A 21,107-nucleotide genomic window follows, 5' to 3' on the forward strand; every position below is an offset into this window, starting at 1 on the left:
GCTGCGCGCTGCCGCGCCGCCCGGCCGGGAGACGCGGGGCGGGCAGCGGGACGGGGGACCCCGTCGGGGTGAGGAAGTACCTGGGACGGACACATTTGCACTGACGGAGGAAATAACGCCGGTAACCGACGTAGCGATAGATGTAGGCGGCCGCGCACACGCACCGGGCGCCCGACTGGGAGCCCCGGTCAACAAAATTAGGCAGAGAGGGAAACGTCCCAGGTAAAGCACAGCAAGGCAGAGGTGAGAACGGGGCTTAAAGAACGACATTAATCACCCCCTTTGCTCAGGGACCGCCGATCATCTCACGGTCCTTTCTGGCCGGTGGCTGTTTGGTTTCATTTAGGCGCTATTCCCCTTTTCCCCCCCTTCTCCCTTCCTGCGCCTGGACAGTTGGTTGTCACCCCCTCGGTAAATCTTCCAGGTGACGGCTTCCAGGTGAAGGTGGCGGGCGGAGGGGACACCTCCTGGCCCTCATCTCCCCGGGGGGCAAACCCTGGGGGAACGGAGCGGCTTCCCAGCGCACGGAGCCCGGGGACGGCCAAGGCAAGGCCCCCGTCCAGCGGCTTTTCTCTGGGAATTCCGCTCCCGAGCTCTGCACGGAGAAAAGCCGCCGGACGGGGGGCAGCCGCTGGGCTGGTGGGTCAGGCTCTACTCTGTGTGCCCCTAAATTGGCGCGAGGGTGGCAAGAAACGCGCTCCCTCGCTAATACCGACATTCAACACCCGGCGCCGTCGGCACTCAGCTTCATCTCTCCAGCTTATGCCTTTTCAAACAGCACAGCCCCCTCTTTCCCCAAAGAGAAGCCCGCACCCCGGTAGAGCTGCCTGGAGGCAGACGAGGAACCCTGGAAGAGCGGTCTATCCATCTCCCTGTCTGCTCCCTCAGCGCGGAGGGTTGGGGTTTTCTCCGAGGAAAATCCACCCCCTCCTCCCTTCCCCCAGGAAGGTTGGCGACAGCTATCCTTGTGGCTAAAGTTCCGAGATTGCTAATGTATATTGTAGACACAAGATGTTAGGTAGACTTGAGCAAGTTGTTCCCAGGATGTAAATTAGGTCCCAAAAGCTGTTGTCCAAATCGAAGAAACAGAGAAATTAATCTGGGAGACTATCCATCATAGCCTGTAATAAAGGGAGCGACATGGATGAGACAGATGATATGATTAAGGAGCTGTGGTCGTTTTAATTAACTTTTTGCTGTCCTGTAATGATCAAACTGGTCAACAGACCCGGTCAATAAGCATGTTAATATCAAACAAATAAAACCAGGGATGATTAAAAACCTCCTGGTTTATTAAATTTGAAATTCAAATGAAATTTATGCTGCAGATGCATACAGAATGCTAATAGATTTTAGCTTTATTGAGAGTGGATCCCACAGGTTTTCAAGAAACAGCACGAACATTTATCTACTCCCGTACATTAAACTTCAAATGGAGAAAAAAAAAAAAAAGTTTTAATTAATTTCGGGAAAACCTCTCCTTGCTGGCTTCCCCCCCCCCCCCGCCCCCACCTGCATATTATGTTGATGTACTGCACCCTTAAGTGCAGTGGTCAATAACGCAAATGCAAACAAAATCGTAAGCTTCCTTAAATCCTTTGCCCAGCAGGCGATGTATACAAAGAAGGAGGGTTACAGATGTTTCCGTGGCGAATTCAGAAAAGATCAGCTCACCGCTCTCAAAGTTCAGAAGCTGCTGATTTTCCAGTTTGAGGGAAATTATCAGAGTAGCAGGAGGATGCCACTGACAGGAGTTTTGTGATTTCTATTCGGTTCTGATGTATTTGCCTTTTTTTTTTTTTCCTCCCTCTCTGTTGAGTTCCCTTGTAAAGACTCCCACGGCTATTTTTTACAACGAGTTTTTCATAATTTCCAACACGGTGCTTTTAAAGGCAAAGCGCCCTGAAAATTAAGGACTATTCGGCCCCAAATCAAAAGAGTCAGGGCAAGCATCGGAACCAACAAAGACGAAGAAGATCAAAAAAGGACACGTCTCCTCCGGGCAGACAAGTGCAGACAGAATACGGATGCGAATGGAAGACCCACCCGGCGAGGCTCTCCTAAAAAGAGATATATCACTTACGCCTTCTCCTTCCCCGGTGGATGGCAAAGTCTCTCAGACTTTCTGGGGCTGAAAGGAATGCGTGTCGATCTTTTTACCTAACCTGGCACACCACAAAATGCGATTTTCTGTTCCTCTAAAACGTAACGCTCACGATGCTTGTTTTGCTCTTACGCTTTCTGATCTATGTCTTAATAGTTCCTCCCCACCTCCAGCAGATAAAGGAAGTGGAGATAAAAAGTTAATAAGCATTCATACAAGGGAGTATCTCCGGGAAATGTTCTTCGCGGGTGATATTATTGATTAAATTAAACCCGAAATTTAAACAAGTGTGCATTAGGTCTGTAAAATGAATATCATTATAGAAGGAGACCAAAGCAATGAAGTTAATTCTTTTTTATTTGTTAAACGGAGTTCCCTCCTTCCCCCACCCCTTCCTCCTTCTGGGCTGGCCTGTCACGCCTTCTCAACAGGCTAAAATCATTCAGAGCAGCTCGCAGGGAGAAACGCGACATTTATGGTAACCGTCAGCCTTCAGAGAAAGAAAGCAGTTCATTAATTTACTTCACTCTTACTTCAAAGTATGATAATGTACGTTACCCCCTTGATCAATAGATATGATGTACAGTCAATATCCCCACGACACGGAAACGGGTCAAAACCGAGGCCGAGAGAAGGAGAAAAAGAGCCCCCACGAAGCAAAGCTCCGCCAGGACGTTGCTGCGGAAAACCCGCGGGGGGTGAGAGTACCTGGGCGAGCAGGGCCGGGCCGGGGTGGCCCCGGCAGGCGGGTCTGCTTGGGGGGGAGAGGGGGACAGGACGGGGGACGACACGGAGCGACAGAAGCCTGAAGTGTTTCCCCCCCCCCCCCGCCCTTTCCTTGCAGCGAAAAGTACGGAAAGAAACGGGAAAGGGAAAACCGAGCAGAGGGGAACAGGGTGGAGGGGGAGCCCGCGGAGAAACGGGGTGCTTCCGCGCTCGCCCACGGTTGCCATAATAACAGTAACGCTGAGATGACGATATTAAAAAAAAAAAAAAACAAACAAAAAAAAAACCCCCAAAACAAACAAACAAACAAAAAACCCCCCAAAACCTCCAAAGAAAAGTAAAAAAAGAAATAATAAAAAAAAAAATTAAATAACCTGTTGTCAGATTACGCGCACGGCGCGGGGCGGGGGATGCGGGGGGTGGTGGAAAGGGGAGACCGGGATGAAACGGCCCGATCCGGGACGAGGGGCCACTGAGGATCGGGACCGGGACCGGGACCGGGACCGGGACCGTGGGCCGCCTCGCTCGACGACGTGACTGCGTGAGGTCATCAGCGCCGTCGAGCCCCACCACCGGTGGGGCTCGACGGCGCTGATGACCTCACGCAGTCACGTCGTCGAGCGAGGCGGCGGGACCGGGGATTGGCTGGCGGCGACACAGCGGCACTTCAAAGCCGGCGAGGGAGCTACAATTGTGGTGGAATGGGCGGAACTGATCATTGTATTGCACACCTCTAAAAAAAACACTGCCTCTGATTTATCAATATAAAAAAGATCCTCTGAGAGGAGGGCACTTTTGTGTGATGGCAACTTCACTTCTAGGGGTGAGTCTAAGGATTTTTTCTCTTGCTGGTTTAATTAGTTTCTTTTTATTGTCGATTGGAGGGGGTTAAAATAACCCCTGTCTTGACCGGGGCTATCAGTCTCCTCTATTCAGTCTTTTTTTTTTTTCTCTTTCTTTTTTTTTTTTTTTTTTTTTTTTTAAACTTAAGTACAAGTGAGTTTAGCAGAAAAGAAAGAGAGAGAGAGGGGGAAAAGGGGGCAGAGTCACTTTTCAGTGAGCAGGAAAAGGTTTTAAGGGCATTTGTAGAAACAACCTACAGCGCCTGGGCTGTGCTGTTCCTGTGCCCCCGGAGAAGTGGCCTTTCTTCTTTACATGTGACTGCTGGAAGGAAAAAAAAAAAAAACCAAAACCAACCCAAACCCAGCACTATCGGTTTTCGTGTGCAATTTCTAATTTGCAACGGATTGTGGCTTTTTATTTCCCTTTAAAATAACACAGCCCGCCGTGTCCAGCAGGTACGTTGAACTTGTGTATACATACATATGTACATATGTTAAATTTATATATATATTTAAATATCGTTGGTACGTAAATGAAGCTTTTTTTTTTTTTTTTTAAGAAAGCATTTTTTTTTTTAAAGGAGTAATTTGATAATCCTGCAATTCTATATTTAAGAAAACAGTCTTACTAGCCTGAGGGACGGGGACCGGCCAAGGTCCCGGGGAAAGGGAACAGACTGAAACGTAGCTGCCACCGTGCCGGGGGCATCTTTTAAGCTACCATAATAGACCCAACTTTTTCCCCCTCTCTTCACCCCCCACCCTTTTTTAACCCTTCCCGAGCTCCTCCGTTGGAGGAGGGTTGGATAGTGGAAAAAAACCCCGAGCCTCGGAAGGCGCTTGGAGGCAGAGCCGCGGTGCCGGCTCCGGCGAAGGGACCATCCCGCGGGAGTCGCGAAACTTCGCTCCCGGGGTCGGGCGGCGGAGCGGAGCGGAGCGGGGCCGGGCGGCGGAGCGGTGCGGAGCGGGGCCGGGCGCGGGGCGGCGGGCGGCGGCGGCGGGGCCGCTCCGTCCCTGACGCCGGCGGGACGGCCCTCTCCCCTCTGTGCCCGCAGGAGGAACCGCGGGTAGGCTCCACGCCGCTGGCCATGCTCGCCGCGACCTGCAACAAGATCGGCAGCCCCAGCCCCTCGCCGTCCGCCCTCTCGGACAGCGCGTCCTCCTTCGGCAAAGGCTTCCACCCCTGGAAACGCTCCTCCTCCTCCTCCTCGTCCTCGGCGGGCAGCTGCGGCGCCGTGGGCTCCGGCCTCCCGGGCTTCGGCGTGGCGGGCGCGGCGCGCAACGGTTCCTCGGCGGCGGCGGCGGCGGCAGCGGCGGCGGCGGCGGCGGCCGCCCTCGTCTCGGACTCGTTCAGCTGCGGCGGCTCGCCGGGCTCCAGCGCCTTCTCCCTCACCTCCAGCAGCGCAGCAGCCGCCAGCTCGCCCTTCGCCAACGACTACTCCGTCTTCCAGGCGCCGGGCAGCGCCGGGGGCGGCGGCGGCGGCGGCGGAGGCGGCGGCGGGGCGGCGGGGCAGGAGGCGGCGGCGCACCAGCCCGTCTTCATCTCCAAGGTGCACACGTCGGTGGAGGGGCTGCAGGGCATCTACCCGCGGGTGGGCATGGCGCACCCCTACGAGTCCTGGTTCAAGCCCTCGCACCCGGGGCTGGCCGCCGGCGAGGTGGGCTCGGCGGGCGCCTCCAGCTGGTGGGACGTGGGCGCCGGCTGGATCGACGTGCAGAGCCCCAACGGGGCGGCCGCGCTGCCCGGCTCGCTGCACCCGGCGGCCGGCGGGCTCCAGACCTCGCTCCACTCGCCGCTGGGCGGCTACAACTCGGATTACTCGGGCCTGGGCCACTCGGCCTTCAGCAGCGGCGCCTCCTCGCACCTCCTCAGCCCCGCCGGGCAGCACCTCATGGACGGATTTAAGCCGGTGCTGCCCGGCTCCTACCCGGACTCGGCCCCCTCGCCGCTGGCCGGCGCCGGGGGCTCCATGCTGGGCGGCGGCCCCGCCGCGCCGCTCGCCGCCTCTCCGCGCTCCTCCGCCCGCCGCTACTCGGGCCGCGCCACCTGCGACTGCCCCAACTGCCAGGAGGCCGAGCGGCTGGGGCCGGCGGGGGCCAGCCTGCGGCGCAAGGGGCTGCACAGCTGCCACATCCCCGGCTGCGGCAAGGTCTACGGCAAGACCTCGCACCTGAAGGCGCACCTGCGCTGGCACACGGGCGAGCGGCCCTTCGTCTGCAACTGGCTCTTCTGCGGCAAGCGCTTCACCCGCTCCGACGAGCTGCAGCGGCACCTGCGGACCCACACGGGCGAGAAGCGCTTCGCCTGCCCCGTCTGCAACAAGCGCTTCATGCGCAGCGACCACCTCAGCAAGCACGTCAAGACCCACAGCGGCCCCGGCGGCGCCGGCGGCCCCGGCGGCGGCGGCCCCGGTCCCGGTCCCGGCGGCAAGAAGGGCAGCGACACCGACAGCGAGCACAGCGCGGCCGGCAGCCCGCCCTGCCACTCCCCGGAGCTGCTGCCGCCCCCCGAGCCCGGCCACCGCAACGGCCTGGAGTGACGGGCGGGGGGCGCGGGGCCGCCGCCACCCCCCGCCTCACCGCCCCCCCCTTCCCCACCGCCCCGGGCGCGCAGCCCCCGCGGCGGGGACGCGGACACGTAAGTAGCCGGCGCGGCTCCGCGGGGACCGCGCTTAGCCCCCGCGGACGCCCCGCTGTCCGCCCGGAGGCCCCCACGGGTTTAGCGGTGCGGCCCCGGTGTCCCCCGGTGCGACGGGGGACAAGGGAGCGAGCGGGCAAGGAGCGAGGGCCGCGGCTCCCCGTGGGGCTGCCCCGCCACCGCCTCCCTGAGACCCCCCTCCCCTCGGGTTGCCTTTAGAGCGCAAAAAAACACGTTCCCTCTCGCTTTCCTGCTGGAAACCGGCCCGCACCCCCTCCCTCCGCCGCTAGCCCCGGTACAGCAGCGGCGCCCCGGGGCTGCCCCACGGCGGGGGGGGTGCGGCGGCTCCGACGGCAGCGCCCGCCAGCCGCCGTCGTTGTCCCCACGGAGCGCCGAGCCGGGACTCAGAACTGCCCTCATCTCGTTAAATGCTCAGAGCCCTCCTGCTCCCCGGGACAGGAGCAGCGGTGTGGTCTCGTCCTAGCGCCCCCCCCCCCCCCCTCCTTTTTTTTTCTTTTTTTTTTTTTTAAATTTTAAGAAATCCGTAACTCCCCGAGTCCAAATTTCCTTACGTTTGCCAGCGCATTTGTATAATTCCCGTTTGAATAGGAATCGCGAAATACGCTGAAAAATAATTAGGTCTAAAGTCGTATATTTTTTAACTCCAAACAAATGAAGAAGCACCGTGGGTACCAAGCGAAGCTGTAGTTCCAATGCCAAAAAGGGAGGCCGGGGCGGGGGGGGGGGAATAGCAAAATCAAATATTTGTAAAATACATCTGAACCTATAGGTTTGTACAACTGGGGAATCGTTCTAGATTAGCTAACAATTAAATATAACTCCACCAATGTATCGGTGTGAGGTGCAGTTGTCCAGGAGACGATTTTGTATAGTATTTTTCTTGTAAATTACTTCCAGTAAATATTTGAAAATATATTGAAGTACACTTGAGCTTTTTTTTTTTTTTTTTTAAATTTTTATTTCTTTTCCTGTCACGAGAAAGCGTTATTGTTGCAGTCCTGGTTCACTGCATTTTTTTTTCTGGACTCATTCCTTGAAGTGTACATCAAATCGCACTTCAGGATATAGGTTTTGCTTGAATATTAATTTAGGTAGGCATACAACTGTAATTAAGGAAACAATATTTGATAAATGTTGAATGACATTTAATTTAATGGAGCATGTACTTATTTGCATTTGCTGGCAGTTCAGGTATAGTTACAGTGAGAGTTCTCCTATATTTCATAAAGTGGGTTTGCCACGACCCATGTATTAAATAAACTGTCCAAGTGAAACTGAACTAACGTTGGCCTATGTGTATTTCCTGAAAATAATATTGATAAATGTTAATAAACACTCCTGACACTACATTAGCGGTTTGCAGTGCTGCAAACTAATTGTCTCATTGTAATGTTGAAATAATTTGGATATTTCACATTGAAATGGAAAGCCCTTCGCTGGAACATTTTAGATTTGCATTTTAAATGCATGAAATGTAATTGATTTTTATCTGTAATATTTTAAATGGTATTAATAAACTCCAGATAAAACATTCTACCTTAGGTCAGCCAATTGTTTTTCTTCTTTTTGATTCCATCGTTACAGGCAATGATTTACTTTGAACTCATATGACATGAGTCGTTCTTCTAGAGTTTCACAGAAAAGTGAAAATGCAACGAATTCAGTCCCGTTGTAAATTGTAGCAACTAATGACACCAGCTTTGAGGCGTTAAAACGAGTAAGTTGGCTTTCAGCTCCGTGCTTTTCTTAACGCACAGGTAGAGGAAAGTAAAGGAAAGGCATTAACTTATTTTAAAAATGATTTTTACCAAACTAACGATATGGTGCTTCTCGCAAAACCGACTGTGATGAGGGACTGCTCTGCCTCCTCCTCGGACTTTTATTTTTCACATCGCGCCAGATCCATGCGGAGGGCGATTTAGCGTTGAAATGCTGCGGGTCATTATTGCTTTAAAAGACGAAATAAGAAGTGGTCCACCGCTTTTATTTTTAGGTAACGTGTTTGTGGCTGAGAGCAATGCTACTTTGCCACAGTGAGCACTAACTTCTGCAGGTCTCAGGGGGTGGGAAAGTTCGCGGTTGTGCGTGAAAACTCCCCTTCTCGTCCGGGGGCATTTTTCCCGCAGGAGCGAGAATCGGGGCGATTTCAAGGGCTGCGGGGTGTTGTCAACCAGCCACTCCAGCGCTACCACCCTTGCTGTGTCCTTTAAATCTTGTCCGTTGCTGTCCCTGAGCAACAATAAAAAGAATATTGTGAGGATTTCCTAAAACCTGGCGTAATTTGCTCGAGACAGAAAAGCAGTTACAGCATTTGCTTAGCGTTTTGGCAACCCCCCTCCCCCCCCAAACCTGCTAACACTTTCTCTTAAGACATTTTTAGAGGGGATGCAGGGGAAATGTTGTTCCTGTTTGGAAATCTGACTTCCTGGATTACATAGGGAGGTGATGCTCACTTTCAGGGTACTGGAAAAATCAGGGCTAGAGCATGGAATCTGCATACATGTCAAGAACGTTATTAGCGATAACCTAACCAGCAGGTATTGAAATGCGGAGCAAAAGAGTGCAGACGAGTCTGCTCCTGATGCGTTGAAGATTTTGGTTCTGTGCCTGGTGTAGGGATTAGAAGGGGCTCTTAACGTGCACTGGAAACGGGAGTTGTTCTGGTTGAGTTTCTCTGAGCTGCAATCTGAATTTGCTTCATTACAGATGCAACCATCAGAGGCCTGCAAAGTTCCTGCTGAAACAAAGCAACAGTTTGATCTGCTTTTTTCTTTCTTTCTTTCTTTTTTATTTTTTATTTTTTTTTAAGGCCATGTAAATGGAGTGGCATAGCCAGATTTCCCCAGTGGAAGCGCGAGGCAGCGTTTATGTTACCTGGCAATTTTAGTTCCTGGTGGAATGAGCTGAGCACCAAGTGAAAAGGGAAATGTAGCAGTGGGTAACTTCCACCACTCCTTCTCTGATATCCCCCTGAAAACAAAGCGCTACCAAAATGCCACTAGCCAGGAGCTTGCTGGTTTGTTTAGGGCACTGATTGCTCTGTCTCCGGGCAGTCTGGCAGTGGGACAGAGCCAGTGACAAAACTCATCCTTCCCCCAGGAAGGAGCGCGTGCTTCTTCTGCTTGGGAGCTGCCGGTTTGGATCTGGGCTGTGTGAGAACACACATATTTTTTCTTCCTTTTTCTTTTTTTTTTTTTTTTCTCACCAGCGAAACCCAGCACTTGAAGGGTGAATAGCTCCTTTTTGTAGTTGATTTACTTTTACTAAACCCTTCCAGATAAGGGCATTGAGTTGTTTGATAGGAGCCGGGAACTTGTCTCTGCGTTGTGCAGATCAAGGTAGAGTTAAACTAGTTTGCTGACCCACAGGTCAAACCGGTGTCCATCAACTTACCTTCCAACTGCCTTCAGATGATTGTGGCCATTCCCGTTTGCTCTCTGACCTTTTAAGTCTCTCCCCTTCAAGCTCGTAGCAATGTCTATCGAATTTCGTGTCCTGCTTTTCCCATTATTCCGGCTTTCCATTGTCATTTTCCACTTTAAATTTTCAATAGACCAGCGATGGGAGATGTGCGCGGCTGAAGCGATTTAAAACAACACTTCATTTCTGCCCCTCGTAGTGTTTTTCCTGCTGCCCTCAGCCTGTGCCTGCTGGGACAAAACAGCGACTAAAGGGTGTTGGCTTCTCCTTTGCTTCCAGTCTAGGAATGTGAAAGCAGAAAGCAAGAAATGAAATCTCAAACGCTTCATTTGTGGATGTGATAGTTAATCCAGCCGTCAACACCTTCACAGCTGTAAAGGCGGCGGAGTAAGGATACGTGATGCAGTCCTACAAATCTTTCAGTACGAACGGTTGTAAGTATGCACTTACCAAAACCCGCCACACTTCAGCTACATTCCATGAAGCGAGCTCTGGTTTAGCTTTGGGAAGAAAGAGCCGGGGAAAAGGTGTGAACAAATTAGGTGCGCGATTGCTCACGCTTTCACCAGATTTATGGTAAAAGGACAAAACTCTTTTTTTTGCTGTATCAGAATAACCTTGCGTTTCTCAGCGTAAATCAGGGTCTGCTTTCTCAGCTTGCTCCATTACACTTTGCTTTATGATACTAAAGATATTAAAAAAAAATCCTCAGCATTTCCGTGGAGGAAAGCACATTCTGCAGTGTCAGTTTTAAAATGTAGAACACCCAATTTACGACTGTTGTGTGTATGGCATCTTTTCAAGCTAGCTGGCCGTCTTGTGCTATAGTGTAGGGGGAAATTGTTACACCTCAGGAAAGCGTGCGTTGAGAAAAACTGCGCCGTTTAGGGCAATTACTGCGTTTCCAGTTCTGTGGTTTTCTAACTGCCGCTTGAAATTATTCACTTTTTAAAAAAGGGATTAGGGGAACAGGGGATAATGACAAGCAATACTGCATAGGAGCTTTGGTGGGGCGCTCTAAATACTGAGTAACTCCATTTTACACAAGTGGATTTCGAAACAAACTGGGACACGGCGTTACTCCTTGAGCAGTGAACAATTCTACAAGAGGCATATAAATACTGCTCGTAAGGCCCGGGGAGAGCCTGGATGATGGACCCATCTCCTGGGGAGCGACGACGGTCTTGGCATTTGGAGGTTTCTGTTTTTCAGGCTGAGCGATACTGCTCTGCAAAGCGCAAAGAGCAGTTCCCGCAGCACCGCAACTTTTGCGGGTGAAGCATCGGTCGCCCCAGGGAGGGGGTGCTGCAGGGCAGCCCCTGCTCCCGGTCGGGGTCCCAGGACTTCCCTTCGGGTCAGGGACGGAGAAGGGAGGGTTGTGCACTTGTAATACTGAAACTCCTCAAACAGCGTCACAGAAACTTCATTCCCGGTTAGGGAAAGGGCGACGGATGGGCGGGAGGCTCCTTTTGAACAGCGTTTGCTCTTGAGGACATGTAACGCCATGCAAGTTTCCTTTGCGGGGATGGGGGAAATAATAACTAATTTTTGTTATTGTTGTTGTTTGGCCGGCGACACACTGTGCTTTACACTTGGCTACATCTCTTGAGACAGGAGTATATGTATGCGTGTGCCTATATATTCGGTGCAACCTCCAGCTGCCCCCCGCGTTACAAGCGCGCCTTCCGCTGGCAATAAAACCAGCCACTCGCCCATCCCGGTTGCTGCTGGGCGGCAGGCTCTGCACCTGGACTTTCTCCCCATCGCTGCAAGGCTGGTTCTTTCGGGAGGAGGTGCTGACCCCTCCATCTTTCCCCTTGCCCTTCTTCTGCCCCGGCTCCTCGCCTGGACTTTCTCCCCGTCGCTGCACGGCTGCTTCTTTCGGGAGGGGGGACCTGCCTCCCCATCCCTCCCCTTCTCTTTTTCTGCCCCGGCTCGGACACAGGCACACACAGCCACCACCTCAGCCACCACAGGGGTGGGGGGGCGGCGCGGCCGGTCCTGCCGCGGGCTCGCAGCGCCACCCGGCGTGTGCGCCCCGTCGATGGCTGGAGCCGCCACGGGGGAGGACCGCCCGTCCCGTCCCTCCCCAGGGCTGTCCCGCCGCGGGGGGGGGGACGACGACACCGAGATGCACCGGTGACTGGGGGGAAACCTTTGGCGGTTGCGCGCAGATCCGCGGATGACCCCTGTGATGTCGGCGGGGGCGCCCGGGAGGCGCGGGTAGCTGCACCGGGTACCGGCTCCCCGCCGGGGCAGGGCGATGTCTTCGTCGCAGGTGAAGCGGCGCTGGAAATGCGAAAGCAGCCACTAGGGCAGGATTTGGGATCTCTTCTTTTAGGTGTTTCATCCCCGAATTCTTTGACAGCTGCTGGGAGGGGGAGCTGACAGGGTGACAGGGGCTTTTGACCGCGTTGCTAAACCCATTCACGTCGTTTAACTGTAGGTCGGAGGCGGCATGTTTGCCAGTGATATTGGGGAGAACTCAGTCCCGAAGAGATACGTCAAAGTACCTGCCTATATTTCCTAAACTTAGCTTATCGAGGTAGGTCGAGTGTTTTACACCAGCTTGCGCGTGTGAAAGACAGAAAGTGTACTCCTGGCAATTAAAGTTGCTCCACACTTAATTAACACTGCTCCTGAGCTCGTAGTCTTCTTAGAAGGCTTTTTTTTTCTGTTTCTTTTTTTCTTTTTTTTAATTTAATTTAATTTTATTTTCAGTCAAAGGGTGCAGCGTGTTATTAAATTCTTACAACCCCATTGGCAACCGGTTTGGAAAGGGCCGAGCGGGGAGCCGGGCAGGTGGAACCGGCGGCTCCCAGTGCTCGGGGCTGCTGGTGGGGGGGAGACTGAACTGCAGCGGAACGGGCACACCGAGCAAAGGTGTCCTCTCATAGGAGAGGTGGCCGGCAAGAAAAATACCTTCAGCTCGCAAATGAGGTGTCAATGTACTAACACCACCTGCTTTTCTGCCTCCGATTGCGAGGAACAGACGATCAGATTTTGAACTACTTGGAGGAAGAAGTTTTAGTGCTCAGAACTGCAGGGGCTTTCCCCTCTTCACTGCTAACCCTTCTTACCCAGCCCTTGCATGTTTTTAAGCCCTCCTCTCCTCCACCCTTCAGAGATTTTTGATGTTGTTTTTTTTTTTTTTAAATATTCATACCTGAGGATCAGACAGGAATGCCTGGCATACCTGTATATGAAGATTTTCTTCTCCATTAAAGTAATCGATCTGGTGTGAAGAAGTTGCCTATCCTTGCAAATTTTGCCTACTGCAAAAAGAAAACCACAAACCAACAAAAAATCAACACTCCCCCCCACAAACAATGGCCTTCTCAGAGTCATCTGACAAGTCCTGTGCGCCTCGCCTCTGCCAGGGGAAAGCAGGCAAGCCACAACTGTTTGCCTATAGCCATTGCTGGCTTTCTTTAGATAGATAACTAACTTATAAAGTGGAATTGCTGAACAGCAAAGGGTACTAGACTGGGTGGGGAATTTAGCCGGGCAATGAAAACAGGCTGTCTCACAGAGGAAATCCCTTACTGGTAAGAAATTGGTACCTGGAATGTCAGTTAGAGGCACTGTCACTCTCTGCTGAGTGTGTTTGCTTTGCTCTGGATAGTCCAACCATTACCACACTAAGAATGGGGCTTAATTTGCTTATCCATATACATATGAAAGGACAAAGCCGAATGGGGAAAACGTTGCCAAATACAGTTTTCAATTGCTTACTGTGCTGAATGCAGCAGCGTATTGCCATCCTCTGTGGTAGGACAAACACAGGTGTCATCTTTTAGATGGGTCCAGAGCAGGACTTCCTTGCTCCAGAGCACTGGTGTCACTCACACGTACAGTAACGCATCCTTTGCTCAGCAGCCAGGGAGTTTATCAGTCTCATCCACCAAACCTAAGATTTCCAGCAAACAGCCTTCTGTTTTAATGCCCACTTTGACACTGGGTCATGTCTACTTTCAGTTAAACTCAACAGCCTGTGGGAACAGCTGCAGACTAAATTTACCTCTCATTTTGCCAAGCACAGAATTTTTAGAAGAATGAATGAATGAATTGAAAATCCATGCAAACAGCCTTACTAGAAAAAAGTTCTCAAAGCTCTGTGAATTCTGAAAGACTTGGATCCTGAAAAATTTACTCTCATCAAGGACATCCTTGAAAAAGTAGGTGCAATATATTTGTTTCCAGTTCTGCCTAATCTTTTGCCTCTTCTCCTTCCATGACACAGAAGATAATTCAGTCTGACCTGTTTTTACACATAAATGAAAAAACGCACTTCATGTCAAAACCATGATGTGGATCTTGCTTCTGTTTTGGATAGCTACTGTGTACCCAAACAGGAGTTCAGTTACAAAACACATGGTATGTAAGGGTTTATAATGTTTTATAGACGTTAAATCACAACCTGGCTAGCACTGATACTCATGTCAGGCTCTGGCCCTGCTAATTTTCACTTGCTGTGGCAGACATTAGGGGTTTTTTTCTGACTGTATGAGTCAGGCAAGAAAGATGAAGGACTCCTAATTATTAGCCAAGGTGCTAAGTTTCCACACCTCTTGCCTCTTGGCAGGCAAATATTCCAAGGCACATTTTATTCAACATCACGGAATATCAGAGAGTGGATGTGACAATCTGCTACGGACATGTCCAAGTTGAAATATACATAAGCAGAACAAAAGATCTTCCAGCTTTTGCCTCAGTATTTTTTGTTCTTAAATGTACAGTAAGAAATATGTACGGTACAGTAAGATGTACAGTAAGAAATGATATTTCCCGTGGTCAGTTATAGTGTATAACATTATTGCAGACAACAGGAGAAACTGCGTTGCCCGCTAGAGATAATACACTTTATACAGGATAGACTATCTACTTTCAATATATTCCAATTAAGCTTTAATAAAAGATGAAAGCCAAGAATAAAACACGGTTAATGGTCTTAGTTAACAAGTTCCTTTTTTCATATGGTAGTATTTCTTTGTTTTGTTTTGATTTTGCAATTTGGTAGCAGAAAGGCAATGTTTCTTAATGTAATTGCTGAATTGCTATCAAAATTCTCATGGGAGAAATAACAGGAGTTAAAAAAACAAACACCAAACTCAAGAAATATTCATGTTGGCACTTCTCTTCATGTAAACAGTGGGAAAAGAGTGAGAGAGGGACCAAAGAGCCAAATATGAAAGAAAACAATTTTCAGCCTTTTGTAAAATGCTTGGTGAATTGCACTTAATGATTTTGGGCTGAGCACACATTTTGCCTGCTGCAATATGTTTAAAATAAGATGTGTGGATTTTGTCATTTCGTAGCAGAGAAAAATGCTCTTGTGAAATCAAGCTTAATTCAAAAAAGTTACTTTACAAACACTTTCATATAATTTGTTATGTTCCTACAGGCACAGAAAGGGTCAGAAGGGAATAGCTGCATCTACCAGATACATTTTTGGCATATAATTTAGCCACACCTCCCCTATTAGTAGTAGTTCTAACGATCTCGCTAAACCTGGTATCCTTCCTTTACTTTTTTTGTCAGCTGCCATCTCTAGCTCGACTGTAATAACTTCTCGCATAAAATATGTGTGTAGTCTTTGCTGAACAAATTTTCATTCTTGCTGAAATGCTGATTTTGCTGGGACTTCGCCTGCTTGAAGAGAGAGCTGAAAAGTCAGTAAGGCTGTAGGCTGTGCCTTCATGGTAAGGTGGAAGCAGGAGAAGCAAGGGGCTTGATTACAGGCAGATCTCAAAGCTGATTTTGCGATGCTGCTTCCCCTGCCAGCGCGGGTTTCTCTAGTTTGGCGTTTCAGTCTTCTGAGGCATAACCTGTATTTCCAGGGAGTATAATACCAGCAGAGAAAGTAGGCAAGGATTTTTCCCTTCCCACTGCTGCCAAAAAAATGAAAGATAAGACACAATGAAGAGAATAGGAATAGGAAATAGAACATAGGCATTTGGCTGCTGCCAAACCCAGCAGGCACTCATAGGTACCTTACTCTATAGGTTCCTTCATGCCTCCATATGCATCACCATACATGCCCTCAGGCTCTGTATGGCTGACCACTTCGGTGTCTTATCCTGCCAGACCCTTTCCAAGCTAGATCCTGTTGATGTGCTTTGAGGATTCCCCACGTACACGCACCATCAGGCTTTAACTCCCCACATAATGTACGGGAAACTGCTTCTAATGAACGGTAAGAGGAAGGACACAGCAGTGTATTTGCATTTCCCATGAAAACACCACTTACCTGGGATCTTACAACATAGGACTTCCAAGTAGTCAGAGCAGAAGTGCCCAAGCCGAGAAGAGCAGAATTTCAGTCACATCGCCCCCGGGTGTTATCTAACTGCTAAATGCACCCAGGCGAAACTAAGCATTTGCTGAAGAGATCGAAAGATGCTTGTTTTCTTCTGGATTCATGCAAATCAACAGAGAGCTCTGTATCTTTATAGAGGTGTGAACTCTGATCAAAGCTTCTTCTGCAATGGGAACACTTACAAAAAGTGCTGTGCTGTACAGATACCTTAATGTGTAACGTGATGTGAGCTTGGCCTTCTCTTTAATTGAGATACAGTAATAATCTCCACTACCTAGCTGCCTATCTATCTCCTATAATTTTTTGGAAAGCTAATTGCCCTCAAACAGATGCAACAGTTCCTGGGAGGAGAGGTAGAGAGGCAGACTGATAATTTGATCGTGTGAGGTTTGTTTCCGTAAGAAATCACTTCAGAATAAAGAGAAATTTAACTTCACGTGTGCAACACTGGCAAGCAGAATCTCATGAACTCAGAATAATCTTTGCATTTTTCTGATTAATACAATAATATGTTCCTAGTATGGCTAGAGACTGCCTGTTTTCTTGCGGCTGCATTTACATTTGACCAAGCATTATTGACCACATCTCACTGCTCTGTCACGTACAGCTGATCTGTGTAACTGAGGTAATAGGATGGATTATTCTAATAAGTGAAATTCAGCAGGGAATTGTAGCACACTTATCTCAGCCTCATAAACTAATTAATTAACAAAAGACTGTTCAATGCAGAACCTGATAAAAAAAGGCTTGCAAACCAAAGTCACTGAACTGCACATTACTTGTCTTAAAAGGTCTTGCCTTGCAACCTAGTTTCTGCATGTGGAGTCATTCTGGACTACTTTTTCCTCGATGAAGTTAAGTCAGCTACTTTCCCTGAGCAGACAGAACTTTAAATTTCACTTTTTACTGTTGGGAAAGCATCTCATATACTGCAAATTCTGCCACCAGGACCAGTTGCATTCCTCCTTGTGGAAAGCTGGGAGAGTAAAACTGCTATTGGGATGATATTCTGTATTACAGGACAATAGCAATGTGGAAAGCAGCATACTTGTGATGGGGTTAGGGCTGTTTAAAAGTTATTCTTTCCCACTGAGTAAGGAGCAGCTCTGATCCTCCTTCCAAGAGTCATGGGGTTGCAATGGTTAAGTACACCCTTAAGTGGAAGAAAAGTGGAAATGTGCCTTAGTTATACTGCAGTTAAATAAACTACAACAATAGTTTAGTATATAACAGTACTTTCAAAATTTAACAGGAAAGCTATGTATCTAAACATAAAATTTCCTGTGTATAGCACACTACTGACAGAGGGAGTTACAACCTTCACAATAAATTCAAACTTTATTAGACAGCCTGGTAATTTCTATGAAAAGGCAAGCCTTATTTTCCAAAACTTTCTGAGAAGGTTTTCTCACTTTCACGGTGGTTTCCAGTCAAAAGTGTCAAAACTTACTTCCTGAAAATAAGACTAAAACACAGATGCTGTAGCAGCCAGCTAAAAATCACCAGTGAAGTCTATAATAATATACTGAATTTATCTTTCCTAAGTTTTTGACACAAAAGAAGGTTTTTTAGCAACAATATACACATTAATTATGTTTATTAATAGCATGGAAGAGTGTGTGAACGCTCCAGTCAACACTGAAGGTCTTGTGCTGGGTGCTCGGGTCAATACTTCTCCTGTCTACTGGAAGATAACGAGCATGTTTTTATAGGATGGTAGGCTAGACTGCCCCTCTCTGGCAAAGCACAGGCAGAAGTGACACTACTGCAGCAAGTGCCTACCTGAGGATTTGTAAAAAAACCAAACGCCTTTCATATAGGCATATTCCCAGTTCGTTCCCTGAAGCATCTGAAGCAAGTTGAAACAAGCAAGTAGGACAAGAGGACAAGAGGGCGGAGAGACCAGGCGAGCAGCAGTATCTACTCGCAGGGTAAGTGACTGTCCCAGCTGAAGATTCCCAACTGCTGCATGGATTGGGCTTTTCTTTTCCAGATTCCAAAATATAAATCAGATATTTCCAGCTAGACCACCCATTCACTGAACTCTGTTACACAAGAAAAAGTATTCAACATTATGCAAACAAGCAGCCAGACATTTCTGAAAGTCTCAGCTTGCACCCCAGAGAGAGAGAACAATTGCCAGAGCAAAGTGATGGATGGACAGAAGACCTAACGTGTAAGGCATCCCAAAGAAGACAATCAAGGTAACTGAAATTCAAAAAAAAGCAAATCTTACTGTCAAACAAAATACAGTAAGATTAAATATTATAAGCTTAGCTGTAAGAAATACAAAGGTGAAACATTATAAGCTTATCGTTAAGAAATACAATCTCTCTGTTCAGAGATGGTACTCTAGCCTGTCGCTCAATAGTTTTCCTTTCCCTCTCTTCCATCCTCCCTCCCATTTCCTCTTGAAAGAACAGTCTTGTTTGCATTTGTGTGTGTTTTGTCACCTGAAGCTTTTACTGCTGGGCTGTCCTCCTCTCAGCAGTGACTGCTCTCTTGCTGGTGTCCTGGCAGGAGTGAGTTCACACAAGAAAGCAACACGTCTTTGTCATTAAAATCAGAGAGCAGCACACACGTAAGAGGCCCTGTGGAAAGTTAGGTGCAGAATTAGGTGTTGGAACATGGCAAGAAAGAAAAAGGGCAACTGACTTGGAAGAATCCATAAAGATGGTCCAAACAGTAGAAGATAAGTCATAATAAGAAATTCTCGTGATGTCTGCTTCCAAGGTATAAGGGCAGAGGACTTTTATTTGAATGTTGCAGACATCTAGTGGTAATTGAAATGATCATATTTTAAAAAAACCTATCTTGTCAAGATACACAGGTTGTGTTTTACTTAGCTTGCTATTTAGGGATAGCACTAAAAGAGGACTCTGGTGAAACTAGATTGAAGGAAGATGTAGAAAAAATAAGGAGAATTTAGTGAAGATCCACAGGAGTGATTGAACAACTGGGTACCAGATAAAAAAAAGACGGTAAGATCACTTCTAACTTGTGAAAGACAAGAACAATTGGTTACACTTGAAGTATTTGTATGGAAAACAGAAATTTAAAAGGGAAAGGTTCTTGAAATCCTTGAGTTTCATTGTTTGCAAGCTTGGCTGAAATGAGCCAAGTTTAGACTCCAGATTGCAAAATTTTAACTGTGATGATAACCAGTCATTGGAATGAAACTAACCAATTACTGGAATCATCACCGAAGGCTACAGTAAAACTCTTGCTAATGGTAACTCTTTAATCACTTTTTTTTTTTTCTAAAGGAAATCAAATGTAGTCGAGGCAGGAATTGGTTTAAGGAACTCCCTGATAAGCATTATGCAGGTAATCACAGCAGTCCTCTACAATGAGTTTGCTATCTCTGGATCTATGGAGATAAGCCGTCAAGTGATTAGCTACAAAATTGCAAAATTATTTGACTGCTGGAGGCTGTAGGACACTCTAATCTGTATTTAGCATTTCAAACTGCGAGAGCGAGAAGAGGCTGGCCCTGAACCCATGGTTCTGTTCTGGTGAGGCCCACCATCAGCCCATGCTGACATATTATTTGGGTAATTAGATTTGAGTGGGATATTCATTTACCCTTACATGTTTGCATAATAAAATTGAATTTTGCTTAATTTTTTCCTTGATCATTTGGTGAAAATCCAAAGTTTGAGAAAAATCAATTTTTGGCCAGTTTTGCTGACTCATTCACTTAATTAATCAAAATATTATTTAAAAAACCAAATGCTGACTTCTGCAGAACTTTATTTCAGTGTTGGTGAAGGATCATGTTCAGCCTTCTCTTTGAACCTGATTCATGGCCCAGTGAAATTTATATGGGCCATTCATTTACTATAATGAGCTTTGAAATGGGTCCCTTGTGAAACAGGCTGCTCGTATGAGAACAGACGCAATCATCTTTGGGTTTTTAAACCGTACAGCTTGAACTTGAATTGTTTGCATTCACATCGAAGTGTGCTGACTAGGAGAGGTGGTTGTAAGAGTTAAATGCGGCTGCCTACTAACTTTTACTGATTGCTTCTCTATGAGTCTCTCCTGCTAATGGATGCGTAAATGGAATTCTGCAAGAGTTTGCCCTGGTTGTGTTAGATTCAATATTTTCATTAATGGCCTAGAGGGAAAAAAGAGTATGCTTATTAAATTTCCAGAAAATGTCAAGTTGAGAGAGACTGGATGCTGGAGGATGGGATTAGAATGCAAGATGGTCTTGACTAACTGGATAAATTGTCTGAAAATACAGGGTGATATTCAACACGGACACGCACTAGGAACTGAACTTCGGGGAGAATGACCAGTTTCAAAAGTACAGGCTGTGGCATAACCATGATAACTGACTAGGTGGCATTTTCATGGAAAGGAAGATGCGAGTTTATGGTTGAATGAAATCTTGACACAATTCAACAACGTCATGCTGTTGCAAAATACTCTCCTGAGAGACGCTGAACAGGAGCTTAGATTGTAAGACACGGCAAATAATCCTTCTGCTCTGCTCAGCACTGGGAATACCTTAGCTAGAGTATGCTGCCTGGCTTTGGGCAAAACGCTTCATGAAGAGTGTATGCCAGCTGGAAAATGCCCAGCAGAAAACAGTGATGATGATCAGGAAAGATGATTCAGGCTAGATATTAGGGAAAAGCAATCCTTTCAACGTTAAGGGGAGTGAAGCAGAGGTTGCTGATGTTTAGGCATCGTCAGTATTGGAAATCTTAACTATTTGAACAAACACCTTTCATGAACGACACTGGTGTAGCTGATCTAGCCTTGGGGCTGAGGATATAGAGGGTGACCTTTGGTTTCTTCCAGCTCTGTGCTTCAGGAAGGCTTATGCTGGGTGACGAGCTTTAGAGGGTCAGAAGAGTCATCTTGCTCACACCTGTGAGTTAGTGAATGGTTTCAGGTTTGTCCAAGGTCAAGTAAAAAAAGAGAAGATTTCAAAACTTGAATCCATGGACCAGTTTTTATGCAGGAAGACTGCCTGGTCTGTTTTTCCCCTGATGTAAAAGGTGACCTGTTGTTTCAGCCCCACCA

The 21,107-nt window shown here is 48.1% G+C and overlaps 1 protein-coding gene across 1 annotated transcript; it reads left to right on the forward strand.

The window, feature by feature from the left end:
* The first annotated feature begins 3,424 nt into the window (after window positions 1-3,424).
* SP8 (Sp8 transcription factor) lies at window positions 3,425-6,212 on the forward strand. Its single transcript, XM_074150766.1, has 2 exons — window positions 3,425-3,653; window positions 4,728-6,212. Exons 1-2 carry the CDS (start codon window positions 3,633-3,635, stop codon window positions 6,210-6,212), a joined length of 1,506 nt encoding a protein of 501 aa, XP_074006867.1. The 5' UTR covers window positions 3,425-3,632.
* Window positions 6,213-21,107: the final 14,895 nt, after the last annotated feature.

The sequence above is a fragment of the Numenius arquata genome, chromosome 7, assembly GCF_964106895.1.
Source record: "Numenius arquata chromosome 7, bNumArq3.hap1.1, whole genome shotgun sequence".
In the NCBI taxonomy this organism is placed as follows: domain Eukaryota; kingdom Metazoa; phylum Chordata; class Aves; order Charadriiformes; family Scolopacidae; genus Numenius; species Numenius arquata.

Excerpts from the sequence above, each read along its gene's own strand:
- SP8 (XM_074150766.1), top strand. The coding sequence starts at position 3,633 with ATGGCAACTTCACTTCTAGGG. Across the intron at positions 3,654-4,727 it reads TGGCAACTTCACTTCTAGGG|GAGGAACCGCGGGTAGGCTC; the intron begins GTGAGTCTAAGG and ends CTGTGCCCGCAG.